Source organism: Onychostoma macrolepis, chromosome 19 (genome assembly GCF_012432095.1).
Source record: "Onychostoma macrolepis isolate SWU-2019 chromosome 19, ASM1243209v1, whole genome shotgun sequence".
NCBI lineage: Eukaryota > Metazoa > Chordata > Actinopteri > Cypriniformes > Cyprinidae > Onychostoma > Onychostoma macrolepis.
In genome coordinates, this window is record NC_081173.1 from 27,657,793 (window position 1) to 27,678,241 (window position 20,449).

The 20,449-nt window shown below is 37.8% G+C and overlaps 2 protein-coding genes across 2 annotated transcripts; both read left to right on the forward strand.

The window, feature by feature from the left end:
* The first annotated feature begins 7,782 nt into the window (after positions 1-7,782).
* LOC131526339 (uncharacterized) lies at positions 7,783-9,440 on the forward strand. Its single transcript, XM_058754599.1, has 2 exons — positions 7,783-8,374; positions 8,573-9,440. The coding sequence occupies exon 2, from the start codon at positions 8,629-8,631 to the stop codon at positions 9,373-9,375; it is 747 nt and encodes a 248-aa protein (XP_058610582.1). The 5' UTR covers positions 7,783-8,374; positions 8,573-8,628; the 3' UTR covers positions 9,376-9,440.
* Positions 9,441-10,373: 933 nt separating this feature from the next.
* Positions 10,374-18,689, forward strand: flot1a (flotillin 1a). The gene is made up of 13 exons (XM_058754598.1): positions 10,374-10,563; positions 12,519-12,568; positions 12,663-12,738; positions 12,825-12,915; positions 13,095-13,238; positions 13,407-13,526; positions 14,059-14,154; positions 14,259-14,411; positions 15,769-15,950; positions 17,048-17,093; positions 17,173-17,310; positions 17,490-17,654; positions 17,791-18,689. The coding sequence occupies exons 2-13, from the start codon at positions 12,526-12,528 to the stop codon at positions 17,806-17,808; spliced, it is 1,272 nt and encodes a 423-aa protein (XP_058610581.1). The 5' UTR covers positions 10,374-10,563; positions 12,519-12,525; the 3' UTR covers positions 17,809-18,689.
* The last annotated feature ends 1,760 nt before the right edge of the window (positions 18,690-20,449 follow it).

Sequence of the window (20,449 nt, forward strand, 5' to 3'; positions counted from 1 at the left end):
TTTGTATTGATTTTTGTCCATACAATAAAAAGTCAGTATAGGTTCCAGTGATGTTTGGACCCCAGCTCTTCAAAATAGCACTTTTTTTCTCACACCAGTCAAAGCTGACTAAACTTAGAGACCCAATAACATGTCAGACAGACATATGTTTGTGTTTTGAGGCTGATCATGCTGTGACATTATAGTCACTGTACTTTTAGTTCATTTGAAGATTTTCTATCATTCTGTCAAATGAAGAACAGAGGAATCAGAGCTTTAACCTTCAGCGCTCCATTCATCCATCCACCCACACATACCTCTTTATCTCTCTCACACTCCTCCATTTCATATACTGCAATTACAACCAAGCTTATCTACACAGAACTGACCAAGCAGGACTGTTGTTTTGGTGCTTTGTGTAAATGCAGTTCTCATGAGTCCTGAGCTGAAGGCCTAAACACATAATGTGCCATTTCATGCATGTGCTGTTCTGAAGCTCATTCCCCACGCACAGACGTAAATCTACATCAACTGGGTTTTGAATGTTAAGCATTACTATTGTGCTTGGCATTAGTGATTTGAACAAATCCTAAAAACTAACACTAATTAAACATCTTATCCGTTGTCATCTTGTGAAAATGACTTCATTTGGAGCCAGAGTCTGTGCAGCTGTGATTCATTTGGAGGAGTACATCATTTTTTTGAGAAGGGAAATTTTATGTAGACAAAAGAGCAGAGGTGGATTATCTAAGTTTCGAAACTTTAAAAAATACATCTTTAATTGGTTAATTAAATTCATGAAAGAAAAGGACAGCATGTGGAATACATTTCCAAAAGTGTTCAACATCATCTGCTGAGATCTGATTTTAAAATCGATAAACTGCCTGTGAAATTAACTAAATTCACGGACCGGGGGCACGTAGACCGGACTGCAAGGGTACTTTAACGTCAGACCTCAAAGGGGCAGGGGCTCGAGAAGTGACTCATGTGCTCAGTGACTCATTTTTGTGTTGCTTTTGAGGTTTGTGTTTGGATTATTGTACGGTTGGAAGATCCAAATATGGCCCATTATAAGATTTCCAAAAAAGTCAGTCTCTTATTGATTTTTTATTTGTTGGTATTTGATAGAATCCATGATGCCATGTGTCTAAACAAGATGTCCAGGACCTCCAGCAGAAATATAGGCCCACGACATAAAAAATACAGCAGTATATTTCATTGTACACATGGGGTACTTTTTATCCCTGTGTTCACCAAACCCATCTTGAGTGTTTGCTGCTAAAAAGCTCATTTTTTAGTTTCATCTGACCATAGAAGCCAGTCCCATTTGAAGCTCCATAACTGAATATGCTGGAGTTTGTTTTTGGATGAGCGAGGAGAATTATTCTTGAAACCCTCCCAAACAACTTGGTGATGTAGGTGCTGTTTGACCATTTTTTTTTTTTTCTTTTTTTTTTTTAAAGGTTTTCTGACCCCGAGATTCAACTATTTTCTGCAATTCTCCAGCTGTGGTCCTTGGAGAGTCTTTAGCCACTCAAACTCTCCTTCTCACCGTGCATTAGGACGATATAGACACACGTCCTCTTCCAGGAAGTTTCGTAACATGTAATGTTGATTGGAAATTCTTAATTATTGCCCTGATGGTGGAAATGGGAATTTTCACTGCTCTAGCTCTTTTCTTAAAGCCACTTCACTAATTTGTGAAGCTCAATTATCTTTTGCTGCACATCAGAAATATATTCTTTGGTTTTTCTCATTGTGATGGATGATTAAGGGAGTTTGGGCTTTGTTTTCCCTCCTATTTATATTTCTATGAAACAGGAAGCCATGGCTGGATAATTTCATGTTCATAATCACCCTGGAGTGCTCAAAATTGTGAATATGAAAAGGAATATACTTCAGAGATATTTTACTCATAAGAATTTCTAGGGGTGCCAATAATTGTGTCCAATGTGTATTAGAGAAAAACATTTATTTCATAATGATATCTCCCCCCATTTTAAATTCGTATTATCCAATGAAAGGTTAGATTTTTGTGAATTTTTTTAATAAAAGATTGAAAGGATTAACAATGGAGAGTAATTCTCACAGCCTTCTTTGATCATATTTACCAAGGGTGCCGATAATTCTGACCGCTACTGTGTATCATTTTGTGAGAGCTTGTGGAAGTGATTCTTCTGAGGCAATATGATAAAGCCAGCATGTTTCTGAGGCATTGATATTCCCAAACACAGCTGTAACTATATTAGGAATAGCCTATTATAACAGGTGAAACAAGCTTGAGCTTATTGTGAACTGGAATAAACCTTGGTGTATTTAAATAACGAGGTTACATTTAAAATTTACACCCAGCTAAATGTGTTACAGAGATTTAATTTGGATAATCATTATTCCCGCCCAAATTCCCACAGACTCAATCCCAAATTCACAATCATGACACCACAACCCCCTTTTATAGCATCAAATAACTAGCTAAAAGCAAACTTATTAGAAAAACGAACACTTGAACCTATATTAGCGTGGCAAGAACTAAGATGACGGAAACCATCTTTGGGAAAAATGTATTTCACTGATTCTTGAGACATGGGACAAAACATGTCCAGCAATTGTAACTGATAATAGGTTTAAAAATTAAAATATTTTCAATTGTAAATGTTATAGGGGATTAATAATTAACACAATTATCCCCTTCAATTAGACTATTTTTATTAGACTAAATCAGGATTAGGTCATAGTTCAGTTAGGACATTTAAGTCATTTTTAGAAATGTCCCTTTGAAAAAAACATTACTGGTGTGCATCTTCAGACAAAACAAAGGCACTGATACATTTTAAGATCAGTCAGTGCATGTTTCTTTCAGTTGAAACAGTTTAGACTTACATTTTAGTCTGGGATTAGGGTTAAACCTTGTCTGTGAAACCGGGGGTTATTGTCTTCTCACTACATCAAAAACAGTGTGTCATGACATGAACCCCTTCACTCAAAAAAATGATTTTACGATACTGTTCACTTTATTTAAACAATTCATTTTAATTTAACACCATTGTATTAGATTTCTCGTTCAAACACAGTTGCATTGTGGTAAACTGACTTGAAACACTTATGCTTTGGTTCAACTAAATGTTTTCAGTTTGAAAGAACATGTGTCAGTTAAGTAGGTCAAAATAGCATGTGGTGCTTGTTCAGTTTACTTAAATCAAGTTAACCTAACACAATTATTTTCTACCACTTTACTTAAGGTGGTAGAAAACAGAAACTCTCTTAAATACAAACATAAAAGAGCATTAAACATTAATATGTATCCCCATTGTATCATCTTGAGAAAAGATGCATAAAATAACATTTTATTTGAACATTTACTCTCCTTATCCAGACCCGTTCAAAGCTTGATGGGAAGTGGAAATCCTGTTCCTAGATTATATAATGATTATATAATGATCTAAAATTGAGTTTACTCAGTTCAGTTTAGTTCATCATACATTATGTATTTGAGTAGAGATAACATGTGTCTGTTACGTGGAACCACTGTCCATAATTGAATTAAGTTAGTTTAAAGTATCTTTTTTTTTGAGTGTTGCCACATTCCACCTCTGCAGAGTACACCAATGTCAGACAGGCTCTGGTAAGTTTTAAAGTTTTAGAATATTTTGAATCCTAATGTTAATATTTCCTCTGTCACAACCTTGATATATCTTCATTTTTTTGAGGAAACTATTTGAAATGTTTAGATAATTTTATTCTCCTGAATAAGTTTCTATTAGCATCTAGCATCAACAGACAAAACAAAATAGCTACTACATGAACTTTTTTTTTTTTTTTTTTGGTGAAAGAAATGCCAAATTTGTCAGCCCTGTCAGATGTCATCACCATAAGATTTTCTGTCTGACGGTGATGACGGGCCAGTGACGGAGTTGACATTTAAGAGTTGACATCAGAGTTACTATAGCAGATGCACAGCAGACATACTGTTCTGAGATGAGAGAAAATAGATCATTTGTGTTCCAAAGATATATCAAAATACTTAAATGTTAATCTTTTATAAACAATAACATACTCACTGTTTGTGGTTGTTTTTTTTTATACAACTGATTGAGTTAGTGAGTTGGTAAGTAGCAGCACTTCGTCATTAGTAGGCCGTTAGTAATTGTTGCGCACAAATTTTTCCTGTACTCTGTTGCCCAGCCTCAACTGTAATGCCTCATGTAACTACCGTTGCCAGCCGAAGTGTAACAACAATGGAACATAAATAAATTCCACTAGCGACTACAGTGAGTATAACCTATCCCGCCTCTTTACGGGATAATTCTCAAGATCCTACAGTGGTAAGCTCTGTAGGCCTATTTCCTTCAAGCAATATGCAAAACACTTCCACCGTGTTATTGTAGGTCCTTCCCTGATCTCCGGCACGCCTTTCCCACTCGATCTCAGGATGTTTCTTTTCCCAGTTCGTATAAAGAGATTCCACCCTTTGCGGACGAGCCCTCAAACTGTTAGAATAAAAATATTAAAGTAATTGCAGAGATCAGAAATCTGGTTGGGCTATGGAGCAAAGGAGACGGGTATACAGACACGAACGGTGCAGTTCACTCAAGGCTCGACTTTATTATCCATGTGGTGCATAGTATAGCAGAAGTGAAAGTATAGGAAAACAGAAATTTAGCAAGAACTAGAATATCCTTATAAGGTGTTAATTAATTAACCCCGTTATTTCTCGTTGCCACCTAAACACTCTCAGTTCCTTTTCATTCATGAAGACATGGGCCCATGGAAAGAGTTATGAACATGAAGCCAATTGTCTGTCCACAAACTTCTTCAAAGTTTATTATTACATCCATACATTATATAGTTGCATTGCAAGGGGTGGTGCAGTGGTATATCCAATGAGAATATGCATTACATCTGTGTGGTATACAAGCCAAGAAATATACGTTATATAAAATGGAAGTATGGCCAGGACTTTCTGGACATATTAGGCGTACACTTAACTGAAAATTGAGTGTTTAATCTTATCATTATACATTACTGACACTCTATCCTCCAATTTGATACTGTTAAGTGCTTTGACACAATCTGTATTGTTAAAAGCGCTATATAAATAAAGGTGACTTGACTTGACTTGGCCGAGGATACCTTTTCTCAGCTGAACTATACAGTTCAATCAGTCTAAACAATAACAGTCAATAACCTGGAGCACTTCAGACCCCTCCACTATTTCACCATTTAAACTCATGTGGAGATATACTTATATGCGCATGCGCTCATAAAAGAGCAAAGATATCCAGAGGAGAAAGAACACAGAAGGTGCGAGACAGAAGAAAAGGAGTGAGAAGGGAGGAGGGATTGCAGAGAGGCAAACTCACAGAAACATCTGGCAGAGAGCATGCCGTAATTTAACATAAGGCAACAACATGTCTTATGACTACTGAGTAATGTCTGTCTATATCCTAAAATATACAGACACAGGATGTTTCTCAAGCACAGGATGTTCTCAGAATCTCACAGTAGCATAGTGAAAATGACAACAAATTCAGATTTTTGTCACCATCATCAGATTTGTCACCTCTGTCAGATGAAAATTTTGATAATATTTCATTATGATATTTTACATTTGTTGAGGAATTGTTGGTCACATGTGAAAGTGGAATCTGTCTGCTAACATGAGGATGTGTTTTGAAATGTTAAAAACATCTTGAGTGCTGTTAAAGAAATTATATTACACAATCCAAGGTAAAAAGCACATTTTGATAAAAAAGAGAAAAGTTGGGAGGTGGCATCAAAGCATAGCTCAGTAGCTTAGTGCATATAAGATACATAAATGTATAAATTTTGCCCCTGTTTTATCCCACTTCTCAAGAATCAGTCATTTGATTTTTTAGTTTGGCTCACGTCCCACTCGTTTACATGGAGCCAGCCACCAGATGGCGATAGAAATGTTTTGGCTTCACTTTTCAGGTCTTGTGCGGCACCCTTGGTAGGGAACTCGCACTCTGTCCTCTAGTGGACACTATGGGGATTGCTGTGAGCATGACCGATGTCTGAAGCACGTGTGAAAACACTCCCGTGACGTCATTAGCGGGGCGCCTGGACGTGTCTAATATACGTTATCAAATCCTTGCCTGCGTCCCAATGTGCATACTAGCCATCCTAAATTTCTATGTGATGGTAGTAATTGTCAATACTATTTAGGGCAGATAGTATGCACATTGGGATGCAGGGATACTCTTTCTGATTCTCTAAATTAATGATGTTTTTCAGCACAATTCTTTATTGTGTCAAAGCTTCGTTTGTGCTGTTCCTATTCTCATGAACACTTAGGTGGAACGCCTTCGACATAGAGATTGTATGTGCAAGGTATGATGCATTCGCTAGACTGACTTTTCTTTTCTGTTATCTCCCGAGGGATAGCAGTCAGCGTTTGCACGAGCACGTTTAGCACTCAAAGCGATGCATTCTAAGATTGTTCTCATGCATTTCATTTAAAAAAAAAAAAAAAAGGAATAATGGGTTCCTCCCAGGCTTGACTCTCTCTCGAGTGATGAGAGTTGAACATGCTGTTGGACTGCATTTGAATAGCAACATTTATAAAAGTGGCGCGTTTTATATAATGCATTAAATAAAATGAGCCCATAACTACCTATGTTTTAATAATCAGGGATGCAAATGACTCCTTGGTTTCAGCCACTAAAATTAAGGGTTTCTTATTATTTAGGCTGGTTGATGACAGGACTACAACATTCTTTAGGCAAAAAAAAAAAAAAACATACTTGCCATCCAAAAGTAAACCATGTTTTCTCAATAAATAAAAAGTTTTGACAATGCTGAACAATTGCACCTAACATGTTATAGCAAAGTGCATCTAAACCAGATTTAATGGTATCATGACAGATTTATATTATTTAATAATATGAAAATTTAAACTTTATTATAACAAAGATATATATAAAAAAAGACCTTGCCATTAAATTGTGGAGCAAATCTATTACTTTGTACTTTGTATCTTACCTTTATTGTCCTTGTACAGATTTATTTATATTGATCTTTTAATGTTGATTTTAGATCGGAAGGAACTGAAAGACGATTGCCATCATCTCATTCAACAACCAAGCCTTTAGAGTCACAATGAGAATTCACATGGGAAAGAAGCCTTTCACCTGCTCTCAGTGTGGAATGCATTTCACAGTGAAACGAACCCTTGAGAGGCACATGAGAACTCACAATGTAGAGAAACCATTCACCTGCCAACAGTGTGGAAAGAGTTTCACACAGCATCAACACCTTAAAAGTCACATGAGAATTCACACCACCCTCCCATCTCTCCTCTGTAGTATCCTCCTCTCTTCCATCACCCACCCATTTCTCATCTCTGGATGTGAATGCAGCTACTGAGACTTTATGCTCTACCTTAACCTCTTGTCTAGACGACATTTGTCCTCTCTCCTCTAGGCCAGCACGGGCTGCTCCTTCCAACCCCTGGTTATCCGAGGTTCTTTGTGAACATTGGACTACACTCAGAGCGGCAGAGAGAAAATGGCGCAAATCAAACGATCTGTCAGACCTCAGTAGGTACCAGTCTTTGCTCACATCCTTCTCTGCTAAAGTCCACACTGCCAAATCCTCACATTTCCACAACAAGATCGACAGTGCTCCAGACATGCGTTATCTCTTCAGAACATTTAATTCCCTCCTCTGTCCCCCTCCACCTCCTCCCACCACTTCTATTACAGCTGATGACTTTGCCACTTTTTTTACAGACAAAACTAGATCGATCAGTGGTCACCTCCACGCACACAGGACCCTCAACCTACCACATCCACTGCTAAAACTCCCATCTTATCTTTCTGTCCCCTCACTGAAGCTGAAGTATCCAAGCTTCTCCTCTCCAACCATCCTACAACATGTCCTCTTGACCCAATCCCCTCACACCTTCTCCAAGCAATCTCACCCACGCTCTTACCGGCACTCACACACATCATCAACACATCCCTCCTCACAGGCATCTTCCCCACTGCGTTCAAGCAGGCTCGGGTAACCCCACTGCTCAAAAAACCTATAGAAACTTCTCTTATAGAAAACTACAGACCTGTCTCTCTCCTTCCATTCATAGCGAAAACACTTGAACGAGTTGTCTTCAACCAAGTCTCACTGTTTCTTTCACAGAACGACAAACTGGACGCTAAACAGTCAGGTTTCAGGAGTGGCCATTCAACTGAGACTGCGCTTCTCTCGGTCACTGAAGCCCTGCGAATTGCAAAAGCCCATTCCAAATCATCAGTCCTCATTCTGCTGGATCTATCTGCCGCTTTTGACACTGTCAATCATCAGATACTCCTGTCCACCCTCTCATCACTGGGCATCGCTGGCATTCCACTTCGCTGGTTTGAATCCTATCTCACTGGTAGGTCTTTCAGGGTGGCCTGGGGAGGGGAGGTATCCAAAGCACATCGACTGGTCACTGGGGTTCCTCAGGGATCGGTTCTTGGACCCCTCCTCTTCTCCACATACACTACATCACTGGGTCCCATCATACAGGCACATGGATTCTCCTACCATTGCTACGCTGATGACACACAGCTCTATCTCTCTTTTCAACCAGATGATCCAACGGTAGCTGCACGGATCTCAGGCTGCCTGGCGGACATCTCGGCATGGATGAAAGAACATCACCTGCAGCTCAACCTGGCAAAGACTGAGCTTCTTGTCTTTCCTGCCACTCCGACTCTACAGCATGACTTCACGATCCAGTTAGGTTCATCAACAATAACCCCATCAAATTCGGTCAGAAATCTTGGTGTAATCTTTGATGATAAGCTGACCTTCAAAGACCACATTGCAAAGACTGCTCGATCTTGCAGGTTTGCACTATACAACACCAGAATGATCAGGCCCTTTCTGACAGAGCATGCTGCACAACTTCTTGTCCAGGCCCTTGTCATTTCTAGGCTGGACTATTGCAATGCTGTTCTGGCTGGACTTCCGTCAAACACAGTCAAACCTCTACAAATGATTCAGAATGCAGCGGCACGACTGGTCTTCAACGAGCCCAAAAGAGCCCATGTTACACCTCTCTTTATCTCCTTGCACTGGCTACCGGTCGCGGCTCACATCAAGTTCAAGACACTGATGCTTGCATATAGAACAACCACAGGCTCAGCACCCGCTTACTTGCACTCTCTATTAAGAATCTACATCCCCTCCAGAAATCTGAGATCTGCTAGTGAGCGACGCCTCGTGATACCATCACAGAGAGGCTCAAAATCACTCTCCAGAACATTCTCGTTCACCATTCCTGGCTGGTGGAATGATCTTCCCACCCCTATCCGGAATGTTGGATCCCTGTCAATCTTCAAGCAACAACTGAAAACTCATCTCTTTCGACAGCACTTGACTTCATCCTAAACTTAAAAAAAAAAAAAAAAAATCTTTCTCTTTACTTATTCCTTCCTTTGGTAGTTTGTACTTATTTGAACAATGCCTGAGACTTGGTGTTGCAAGCACTTCGTCTGTCGGATTGCCTCTTCAAGATGAATCGCTTTATGTATTCTCCAATTGTAAGTCGCTTTGGATAAAAGCGTCTGCAAAATGACTAAATGTAAATGTAAAATGTAAATGTACAAGCTTCAAGGTGTTCAATGCCATAGATTTTGTTCCCATTGCTTCTGGCTTTACACAAATAGGGTTATGCAATAAACTGCTCCTTTCTTAAATTTCTGCCTCTTGCTTTTCCTTACCATCTGCCTCTTGGCTAAAGAAATCTTAACTTAATGAGTTTGAATAACTTTGGATACCAGATAAAAATCTGATATTTCCTGCATGAACCTGGCAGGAGGCAATGGCAACATAAATATTCAAGACTCTTGAGACCAAACATGAGGAGAAAATTCTGCATGTCTTCTCATACTGAACAGCTGCAAAACAGAAAGGCAGTGTCAATAATTGTTTATCACTTTCATTCAAAGATTAAAATAAGTTAAACTGCACCTTGCCGTTTGCACAGTATTTTCAATTGGATACATTTATCAGAATCGCCAAGCTTCCAAAATTCCAGAGGCATAGTTTAGCAATCAGCAAAAGTTCCACAAATCACATCCCTGTCAAGGTAAAACCGATTAACTGTATTCAGTTTACAAATAGACTGCCTCTAAATCCAATGCATACTATTTACAATTATATAAAAATATGTAGCAAAAGCCACACAGATATGCAATTCACAAATGCATTGTATTCAAATCCATCCTTGCATTCAACAATGTTTAAATGTCATTATTGAAGGACGACCTACATTTTTTCATAGTTAAACTTAATGCATGGGATTCATTATCGCGTTCCTGTACTCCCAATAGCGCAAACGGCATCTGAAGCCGATTTCAATTTTTTTGAGGTCCTGCGATAGCTTCGAGGGCCACGCTTTGGGAAGCACTGCTCCGTGGGATGGCGCCAGTGTTCCTGTGTAATCCGGGCGGGGCGCCATCACCAGCACCAGCACACACTGCTACTACTCACAGCCTGCTGGATTCTTGCTGCGTCTTCATTTTACACCGTTGCTATTATCAAGTCGATTCATATTTTCTATCCATTCACCTAACGGTAAGAGTGTTTCTGACAATTATTATCCTATTTTCTCTGCAGTCTGTTCCGATAGCTTTTACGTTGTCGTGACGTGCTGGATGTAAACACTGGATTCATTTCTTTTACTGGCCGATACAATATTGCGAATTTGTAGGCGCCGTTGTTGTTGCGTTTGTCTGCTATTGCGCACGTTTTTTACTTTAAGTCTACCAGGAAAATACAATCTGATGATGTTGCATCAGTAGGCTAAGATAACAGGCAAAATTCGCTTGTTTTAATATTATTATGTAGGCTAATGTCATTATAGGGCACCTCCTAGTTCGCGCTATTGACATCTCCACCGTGCAAACAACAACAACAACAACAACAAAAATCTAATAATGCAATACAGTATAATACAATATATATATATATATATATAAAATAAAATACCAAATATGTATTTATGTCAAAGCTAATTGTGAATAACAACGAGAGAGGTGCTCGTGTTTTGCCATCTGCCACGCTCGGGACAGGACCCTTTAATAAGTTAATGGACTTGGATGCTTTTTCACCGGAGATTCTTTGGTAAACCTGTATTTAATAAGCAACCACAAGCCCACCATTTCAGAGAAGCTAAATCGCATCAATCAGTCAAAGGCATTACTGGGTTTATAATGCAGATTGTAGGCTATACTGCGCGTTATTTGTACACACTATAAATACATATTTGAATAGAATTCGTTTTGAATAGATCTTGTTTTGAATAGATAGCTAGATTTAATTTTACTTTAATTATTTGAGAATTTTGACCCATATGTAAATATATTTTCACCTTTGACGTTTCAGCATGTTATGTACTTACATATACACAGTGTTGGGCTAGTTACTCAAAGAATGTAATATATTACTCATTACTAGTTACACCTTTCAAAAGTAATATTGTTACTTTACTTATTACTTTCTGGCAACAGTAATTAGTTACACTACTAGTTACATTACTTTTTCTTCACGCCCCACAGAAGTTGTAACTGTGTATCTTCCAGATAAAATTCTTCTAGAATGTTACTAATAACATATTTCTGCCTCATCATTTGACCAAAATCTACATGTTATTACAAACACTCAATGATTGATAGTGACATTCAAGTAGAAGTGTTGTATTAATCATGTATTAATTGTCATGTGTAGCTTGAAGCTAATTGTAATTTCTCCGTTACCCATATACGATTATATTTCATTATGTATTTTATCAAATCACATAAGTTTGTAAGAAGCTGTTTAATTTTCCAAAAAGATTTTTATTTATATTAATATAATGTACCACAAGCTGAGCAAAGGGATGTAATGCCAGAGTAAAGTAAATATCCACAACTTACACAACAGTGTTCAGATCATCTTTTTTCCTGACAAAATCAATATAATGCAATATTTCTATCTGCTGAATGTAAGCTTTTCCATATTCCAAGCTTGCCTGCTGCACTGGGGACATCACATGCATGTGCGAGTCATGAAAATTATGAAAATAAATCTAGGAATTATTTGATTGTTGGATTTTAAATCAGCTGGGTTGAGGCATCTAAAGTAACTAATCTGTTTAATGGATGGTAACTGTAATATTATTACTGAAATCATATTAGTAATTAGTTACACTACTAGTTACTGCAAAAAGTAATATTATTACAGTAACTATTTACTGCCCAACACTGCGTGTATATGTATTTATATAAAAATATGTTGTATACATACATACATATGTGTGTGTGTCTTTGTAGCCTACAGCCTCTTGGGTTTAATTGGTTGTTAAAGTTATTCAAAGTGTGCCATATTGAATGTTGCAATGAGAATGGAGATCTATTTTAAAATGACTAAGAACAGAATAATACAGTTGTTGTTATGTGAGATATTAAAAAGTTAATCAACAGTGATTGCATATAATTCTCAAATGATTTTAACAGTGTTCCACTACTTTCATTTCTCTGGTTTCTCCATAGTGTGAAAATGTTTTACACTTGCGGTCCCAATGAAGCAATGGTGGTGTCGGGTAAGACTAAACATAACAGATATGTTTATAGAGAGATATTTTCAGAAGAAATCATGAAAACACATTCACATATGTGATCTGACTCCTGGCTCAGGTTTCTGCCGCTCACCGCCAGTCATGATCTCTGGTGGGAGAGTGTTTGTTTTTCCATGCGTTCAGCAGATACAAAGGTATTATTCACTCTGTGTTTTTGTGTATATATGTATGCATTGTTTGCATAAACAAATCTCAGCTTTTTCTCTTTCTTCCATCACAGGATCTCTTTGAACACACTGACGCTGAATGTAAAGAGTGATAAAGTCTACACACGTCACGGAGTGCCCATCTCGGTCACTGGAATTGCACAGGTTAACTAATATGCACGCTCTAATATGCAGTAAACAACATTTCATAGGGTTTAAGAAAGCGGTTTTTGTCATTTAATAAACCAGTTTTTCCCCAGATGTCTGTGCTATTCTGTATTTTATGAAATACTTTTAAAAAATCATTGATTATGTGTCTAAACTGAACCTTCTCTCTCTGACAGATGAAGATTCAAGGGCAAAATAAACAGATGTTGGCTGCAGCATGTCAGATGTTTCTGGGAAAGTCAGAGGGTGAGATTGCCCACATTGCCTTGGAAACACTGGAGGGTCACCAGAGAGCCATCATTGCTCACCTGACTGTGGAGGTAAATAGACATGTTCACAGAGCAAATGCCCACCTTGCAAATGTACTGCACTTTGCAACATCACAAACAGCAGTAAAACTGGATACAGTGTTCAAAATCTACACTTTCAGTCCTCAGCATAGTATAATGACTTCATTGAGCATGGTTGGTTTTGTGTTTGTTCTTTAGGAGATCTACAAAGACAGAAAGAAGTTTTCCGAGCAGGTGTTCAAGGTGGCTTCATCTGACCTTGTCAACATGGGCATCAGCGTGGTCAGCTACACACTCAAAGACGTTCACGATGACCAGGTCTGTTAGCCCCATTTGTGTAGTTGTGTTTATCGAACTTGGGGCCAAATTTACTAAACGAGGCAAATTAGCGTGAGAGTGCAATCCCTTAAAAAGTGTCGATGGGAATGGAAAGTTCTGCAGATGATTTACTGACAATGCGTGAATTAAAGAACATAGACGCAGCCAGCGTGTTTTCATAATGACCACCAACAGCGGTGGAAATTAGCGTAGAGGTCACAAACAAGCAGAGCTGATGTTAAGACATGCTTTATTCTGGGCATTAAATAATGGCACAAATAGCAGTGAAATGACTACCGCAAACCTTAGTAAGTCACATTGCGTGATTCATTTAAATTTTGAAAAGGAAAATCTTTTTTTTTAAGCAAGGTTAGCTGCAAAAATAAAGTGTATTTTTCATCGCTAATGTTTCACTGCATCTCTCGAGTAGATCCTGACAGTAGGAGGGTTTGTGTTAACAAATCTACAAATTGATTTAAATGTGTACAAAAATGAATCTGTGTGAGTGGTAAATCAAGTCTTTTTGTTTCAGGATTACCTGCACTCTTTGGGGAAGGCCCGTACGGCACAAGTGCAGAAGGATGCTCGTATTGGGGAAGCCATGAACAAAAGAGATGCAGTGATCAGGGTGAGCCTTTCCTGAACTCTGTTGCAAATACAGCCTTTTTTTCTAAATATCACTGAGTATTTTTCTTAATGTCTCTCTCATTTCTTTCTTTCTTCTCTCTGTAGGAGGCCAATGCTATACAGGAGAAGGTATCTGCTCAGTACATGAATGAGATCGAGATGGCTAAGGCTCAGAGAGACTACGAGCTGAAGAAGGCTGTCTATGACATTGAGGTTTTCACCAAAAAAGCTGAGTCTGAAATGGCCTATCAGCTCCAGGTAAAACGACAACCAAACCTATTGGTGACCTTCAACGTTGTGAAATAATTTCTTGACTTTCTATAATGAATCCTTGGGGTTCTTGTATATAATATAATTCTGTCATAATTTACTCTTGTTTTATTCTGTCGTTCCAAACCGATATGACTTTCTTTATTCTGTGGAACACAAAAAGTCATTTTGAATTGTAGGGGAATTTACAGTTAAAACCCAAGGACCATTTGAATGAAGACCAGGAGTCAAGAGATGCGATTCAATTGAAGAAATTTACTGAATAGTTTGCAGTTTCAGGCAGAAGTCAGCTTTAACACTCGCACGGAGTTAGTAGGCCGCTCTCATTTACATCTTACAGAAACCAATAATTATACTCTAACTGCGCCAATACATAGGTCAGCAACATTCTGATTGTTCTAAAAACTAGATAAACTTAGACAGTTTCCACATATGGACGTAAATGCTTCAAGCATATCTCCAACTGATTGGGCAGACGTCAGCGATCAGGGATCATACAAGATAGGTGTCTTCCAGACACCTATTCTTGATCAGGATGGTGGCAGCTGGCAGAGACAGTCTTCTAACACAGAGATAGAGAGCTCCCAGCACACACATACACACACACAGAGCACTTATCAGAACTTCAAGGCCGCCTAGCCCTAGCTAGAATTTTATCAGTATGGTTCGTTCCACACACTCTATGCAGTCATCATCTTAGAGAGTAGAAGTACAGAATAAAGCAGGATTCTTTAATATCTCTTAAGCACACACGTAAGTCTCAGATACTGTTGCTCACGTAGATGGGAGGTCATCCTGACCTCCTGACATGGCTCTGTGACCTGTAAAAAAGGAAAAGATCTCGGCATGTAAAGCATAAGGTTACACATTTCACTCTTGCTGCACTGCTCTAATGAAAGACCAGAAACTTCTATCTATAATTATTATTATAGATGACACCACTAACTTAAGAGAATCATCCAATAATCTAGGAGGTGAAATACTGATCCATAACTTGATTAATAGTCAAACAAGAAATAATGTAATAATATAATTAATATCAATATGAAGGATATGGCAGCTTGGCATCCACTCCTTCAGAATAATATTTGTAACTAACAGTTTCAGTTCCCGGTGACCACCATCGTATGGAAAAAAAAAGTACCATGGAAGTCAATGGAAACCAAAACTGGTCATCAACAAAGTAAAATATCATTATTGTGTTCAGCAAAAGAAAGAAATGCATGCTTGGGATGAACTATTCCTTTGATAGTTATGCCGATTTTAAGTAACATAACTGTGACGTGATTTTGTGGGTTAAAAAAATTAATAAAAATGACATCCTCCTGTTTAACTGTTGCATTAGGTGGCAAAGACAAAGCAGCGGATCGAGGAGGAGAAGATGCAGGTTTTGGTGGTGGAGCGCACGCAGCAAATCATGCTGCAAGAACAGGAGATCACACGCAAGGAGAACGAGCTGGAGGCTAAAGTCAAGAAACCAGCCGAGGCCGAACGATACCGGCTGGAGAAACTGGCGGAAGCAGAACGGTGAGATAGATGCTTCTTCAGTGCTCTCAGCTTCCTGTTTGTTTTAAAACGCCATATAACATAGAGGTTGTTTTCTACAAACATTCACCAATTGTTTTTGTCTTTCAAGTAATTTCCACATTAAACGGATAGTTCACCCAAAAATGAAAATTTGATGTTTATCTGGTTACCCCCAGGGCATCTAAGATGTAGGTGACTTTGTTTCTTCAGTAGAACACAAACGAAGGTTTTTAACTCAAACCGTTGCAGTCTGTCAGTCATATAATGTCAGTCAATGGACACAGAATCTTTGAAAGTAAAAAACACATGCACACACAAATCCAAATTAAACCTTACGGCTCGTGACAATACATAGATGTCCTAAGACAAGAAACGATCGGTTTGTGCGAGAAACTGAACAGCATTTATATCATTTTTTACCTCTGATACAGGCAACGTCCAACTCTCCTGAGCTCATCCACAACATCCGGTGCGTGACGCGTCAACGGCTCTGGAACATAGATATATATATATATATACATAGATATATACGTAGATCCTTACCTATCGCAGCCCATAGAAACAGTCGCTAATGAGGCATCTATGTATATACTGTATATCTATGTGCCAGAGCAGGTTGACGTGTCACGCGCCGGATGTTGTGACAGTCAGACATTGAGCTTTATCAGAGGTAAAAAATTATATACACAAACCGCACAAACCGATTGTTTCGTGTCTTAGGACATCAATGTATTGTCATGAGCCGCAGGGTTTAATTTGGATTTGTCTGTGCATGTTTTTTTTTCTCTCAAAGATTCTGTGCCCATTGACTGGCATTATATGACTGACAGACTGCAACGGTTTGAGTTAAAAACCTTCGTTTGTGTTCTACTGAAGAAACAAAGTCAACTACATCTTGGATGCCCTGGGGGTAACCAGATAAACATCACATTTTCATTGTTGGGTGAATTATCCCTTTAATGAGATCATACAAAATTGCAAAAAAATGGCTCAGCTTGGATTAAATTTAGATAGGAGAAAATATTTTAAAATTGAAAAATTTTAACCACTCACCTTTAAAAACATATGCATCTGGCCATTTTGTGCACTCCCAACAGTCTTCAGCTGATCATGGAAGCAGAAGCTGAGGCCGAATCTATTAAAGTAAGTGATCAGCCATCTTCTTGGCTATATTTAAAAAAAAAAAAAAGGTTTGTGTTGCACACAAACTGTGTCTCTGCAGATGAGAGGAGAGGCCGAAGCATACGCTGTGGAGGCTAAAGGTCGTGCCGAGGCTGAGCAGATGGCTAAGAAGGCTGATGCCTTCCAGCACTACAAGGAAGGAGCTATGGTGGACATGTTGCTGGAGAAACTGCCACTGGTGAGATGGTGTATTTGTTTTTATGTTTTTTTTTTTTTTCTAGTGTGTTGACAATACAGAAAAATATTGCATTGCACACAAAAACAAGAATCTTGCAAGAGATAATCCTGCTTAGAGCAAAAAGCAGTATAAGTTGATGTCTTACACTGATGGTAAATTGTGTTCTTTCTGTCCATTAGATGGCAGAGGAGATAAGTAAGCCCCTGTCAGCTACCAATAAGGTCACCATGATTTCCAGCGGAGGTTCAGAGATCGGCGCAGCCAAGCTGACAGGAGAAGTGCTTGACATCATGACCAGACTGCCTGAAACCATTGAGAAACTAACTGGGGTCAACATTTCCCAGGTATTTCAAACACTATTATTTTTGTATTTTAAGTAAATACAGAAAATGTTTTCATTCACGTGATCATATTTTGTTCATCACATAGTGTGTGCATATTCTCATGTACAATTGACGTAGAATTTCTCTTTCTCTTTAGGTGGCCCAAACGTGTTGAAGAAATTCTCCAACGTGACGTTTCTGCATGCATGCTTCATTAATCTTTCCTTGTATATTTTTCTCTTACTCTCACTTTTTCCTCAGGTTCTTTATCATTTAAATGACTCTCTTCTCTATCTTTGAAAATGTATTTCTTCTCCTTTTATCTTTCTTATCTTCCACACCGCATCTCTTTGGTTTTGGTTTTCCCTTTCCCATACTTCTCTCTCGACTTACACTTCCTGTCTGTCTTGCCATGCTGCCAAAACCCAAAGTGCATTTTAATCTAAAATTCCAGGGAAGAATGCTGTTCTTTATATTTTTAATGCAATCATAAGAAGACAGTGAAGTCCAAGGATCTGTTGAATGCCATTAGACACTGCAACTTCTGACATTTTGAAATGTTATTTTCACCTGTAGTTTTTCTTATTAATGCTGGTAGTGCACTAAGAGCATTTCGTTATATTTGAGCTTTCCATTAGGTACGTTTTTGGAAGCCATGAAGGGAAATTTATAAGGACTGATGCTGCTGCGTCATTCGTTTCTGTGGGTTGAATAGGATATACTTTCACTTTACCTCAACAGTACATTATAGCTATATTAGTTAGTTGGACATTATTATGTAGGAGTTATAGCAGTTATGTGCTTCAAATGGTACAGTGCTCTGAAATCTGAAGATACTGCCAATAATGTCAGATCTTCATGTGTGTTAGTGTTTATTCAAATGAACAATCAAGATGTCTTCATGTGTTATGCAGAATTATAAGTCAGTAATTATTTAAAAACGTATTTATTTCACAATTATCACTTGAAGGGTTTTTTTTGTATAAAGTGTTTTCATGCATGACTGAAGGTGCAATTTTATGCATACACACATACACACACACACACACACACACACACACACATATATATATATATATATATATATATATATATGTCCATAACAATGTTGAAAATGATCATGACCATGTAGTGTACTCTAGGACTAGACAAACAGGTAAACTTGTTACATTTTTAGACAGATCTGTTCTTGTCAAAATAGTTTTAAAGTTGTTTCATAAAAAAGTGGGATTTTAGGGAGTTCTAATATATGTTTTGTTCATAATCACACAGTATTTAATACTAGTTACACTACATTTTTATTTGATTACATAAAAATTGTGATGAATGTTCTTTTTTCAAATGTTTAATTGTCAGTACAATATGTTGACTTAATTAGATATAAAAGCATGTATTCATAAGCACTGATATAATTTAGATTTAGATTTGTTTAAATTTAATCGTTACTAGCATGACATTAATAACGTATAAACACTGTTATGGTACCTTATAGATGTTATGCGTAATGCACACTGAACTAACCACACATGTCACTTTTGTATTTGTTTTTACAATCTTCATGTTTAATGGTTTATAATTAATACTTTTAAAGTGAAGGCTAAATATGAAGGGCTGTTCACTTATTATTGGTGGGCAGGTATTAGTTAAGCCTAAACAGTGATGTTTGGATAGATTAAGTATCAGGGCATTAGGTAGACCTGCTATTATGCTGTGTAGGCTATGGCTGCTATGTTAGTGTGCTGAAAGAAAAACTGTATTTGTCAATAGATGCTTTTTCTACTCTATACAAACTATCTATACTATTATGTAAACAACTCAACAATTTCATCTGTTTCAACATGCATGCAAAGACTAACAAACCAAACCACTGTATTGTCTATCTGTGCTTATGATGCCTTAAAGTAACCTCCCTACTAAAATAAATGTTTAACTAAATTGCTATTTGTTCAGTCTAAATTAATTAATATAATTTCAACACGTTCCCTGCAGGAGAATGCCAACCCCTAGGAAATGTGAACATGGTAAAGTGCTTTGACTGCCTCAGCAGCCACACTGAATTTGGTTTATTGACATCCTACCCTATTAAACCCCCTCACTTACCTATTTTGAGGTGCCAGTCATCATCATGACTCATCTAAAGTCATCTTTGCTTGACAAACTTGAACTCCACCAATGCATACCATCTAGGTGCCTCACAATCTGCTATCCACCTGACACTACATGGACAAAGACACCAAATTTACAGACTCACATTGTCATTTTTGGAGGGTGTGGTGAGGGTGAGTACATTATATTTTACTCCCAACTTCATACAATAAAAATATTATTGGTAAAAGGGTAACTTACTAATTGTTAACAAGACTTCACTGGATTATTTACCAATATGAGGCCTATATTCGTGCATTTGTTCATAATATCAGAGCAGGCACAATGCTGCACATAATTTACATTCAGACAAACAGAACAATTGCAGAAGATTGCTTTTTTTACAACATTTAAATATGAAGTTGATATTAAATAACTTACAGTATGCACACAATATTGCCAGTCTTTTTGGCTCCGCCAGCGGAAATAACGTTAGTTCCAAAGTCAAAATACAATCAATTTACAGCATCCCAGAGCAACACACAATTGTTCATTAATTCCTGAATGAACCATTGTTTTGAATGAATCAGTGAATCAAATGATTCATACTTCGTTCGCGGATGAATGAATGAATCGGATCCCCACAACTAGCCTGACTAGACAGGAAGACACGGCATGTTTAACCTTTTTTTATGAATATTACAAAAATAGTTATCCAGTAAGTATTGATA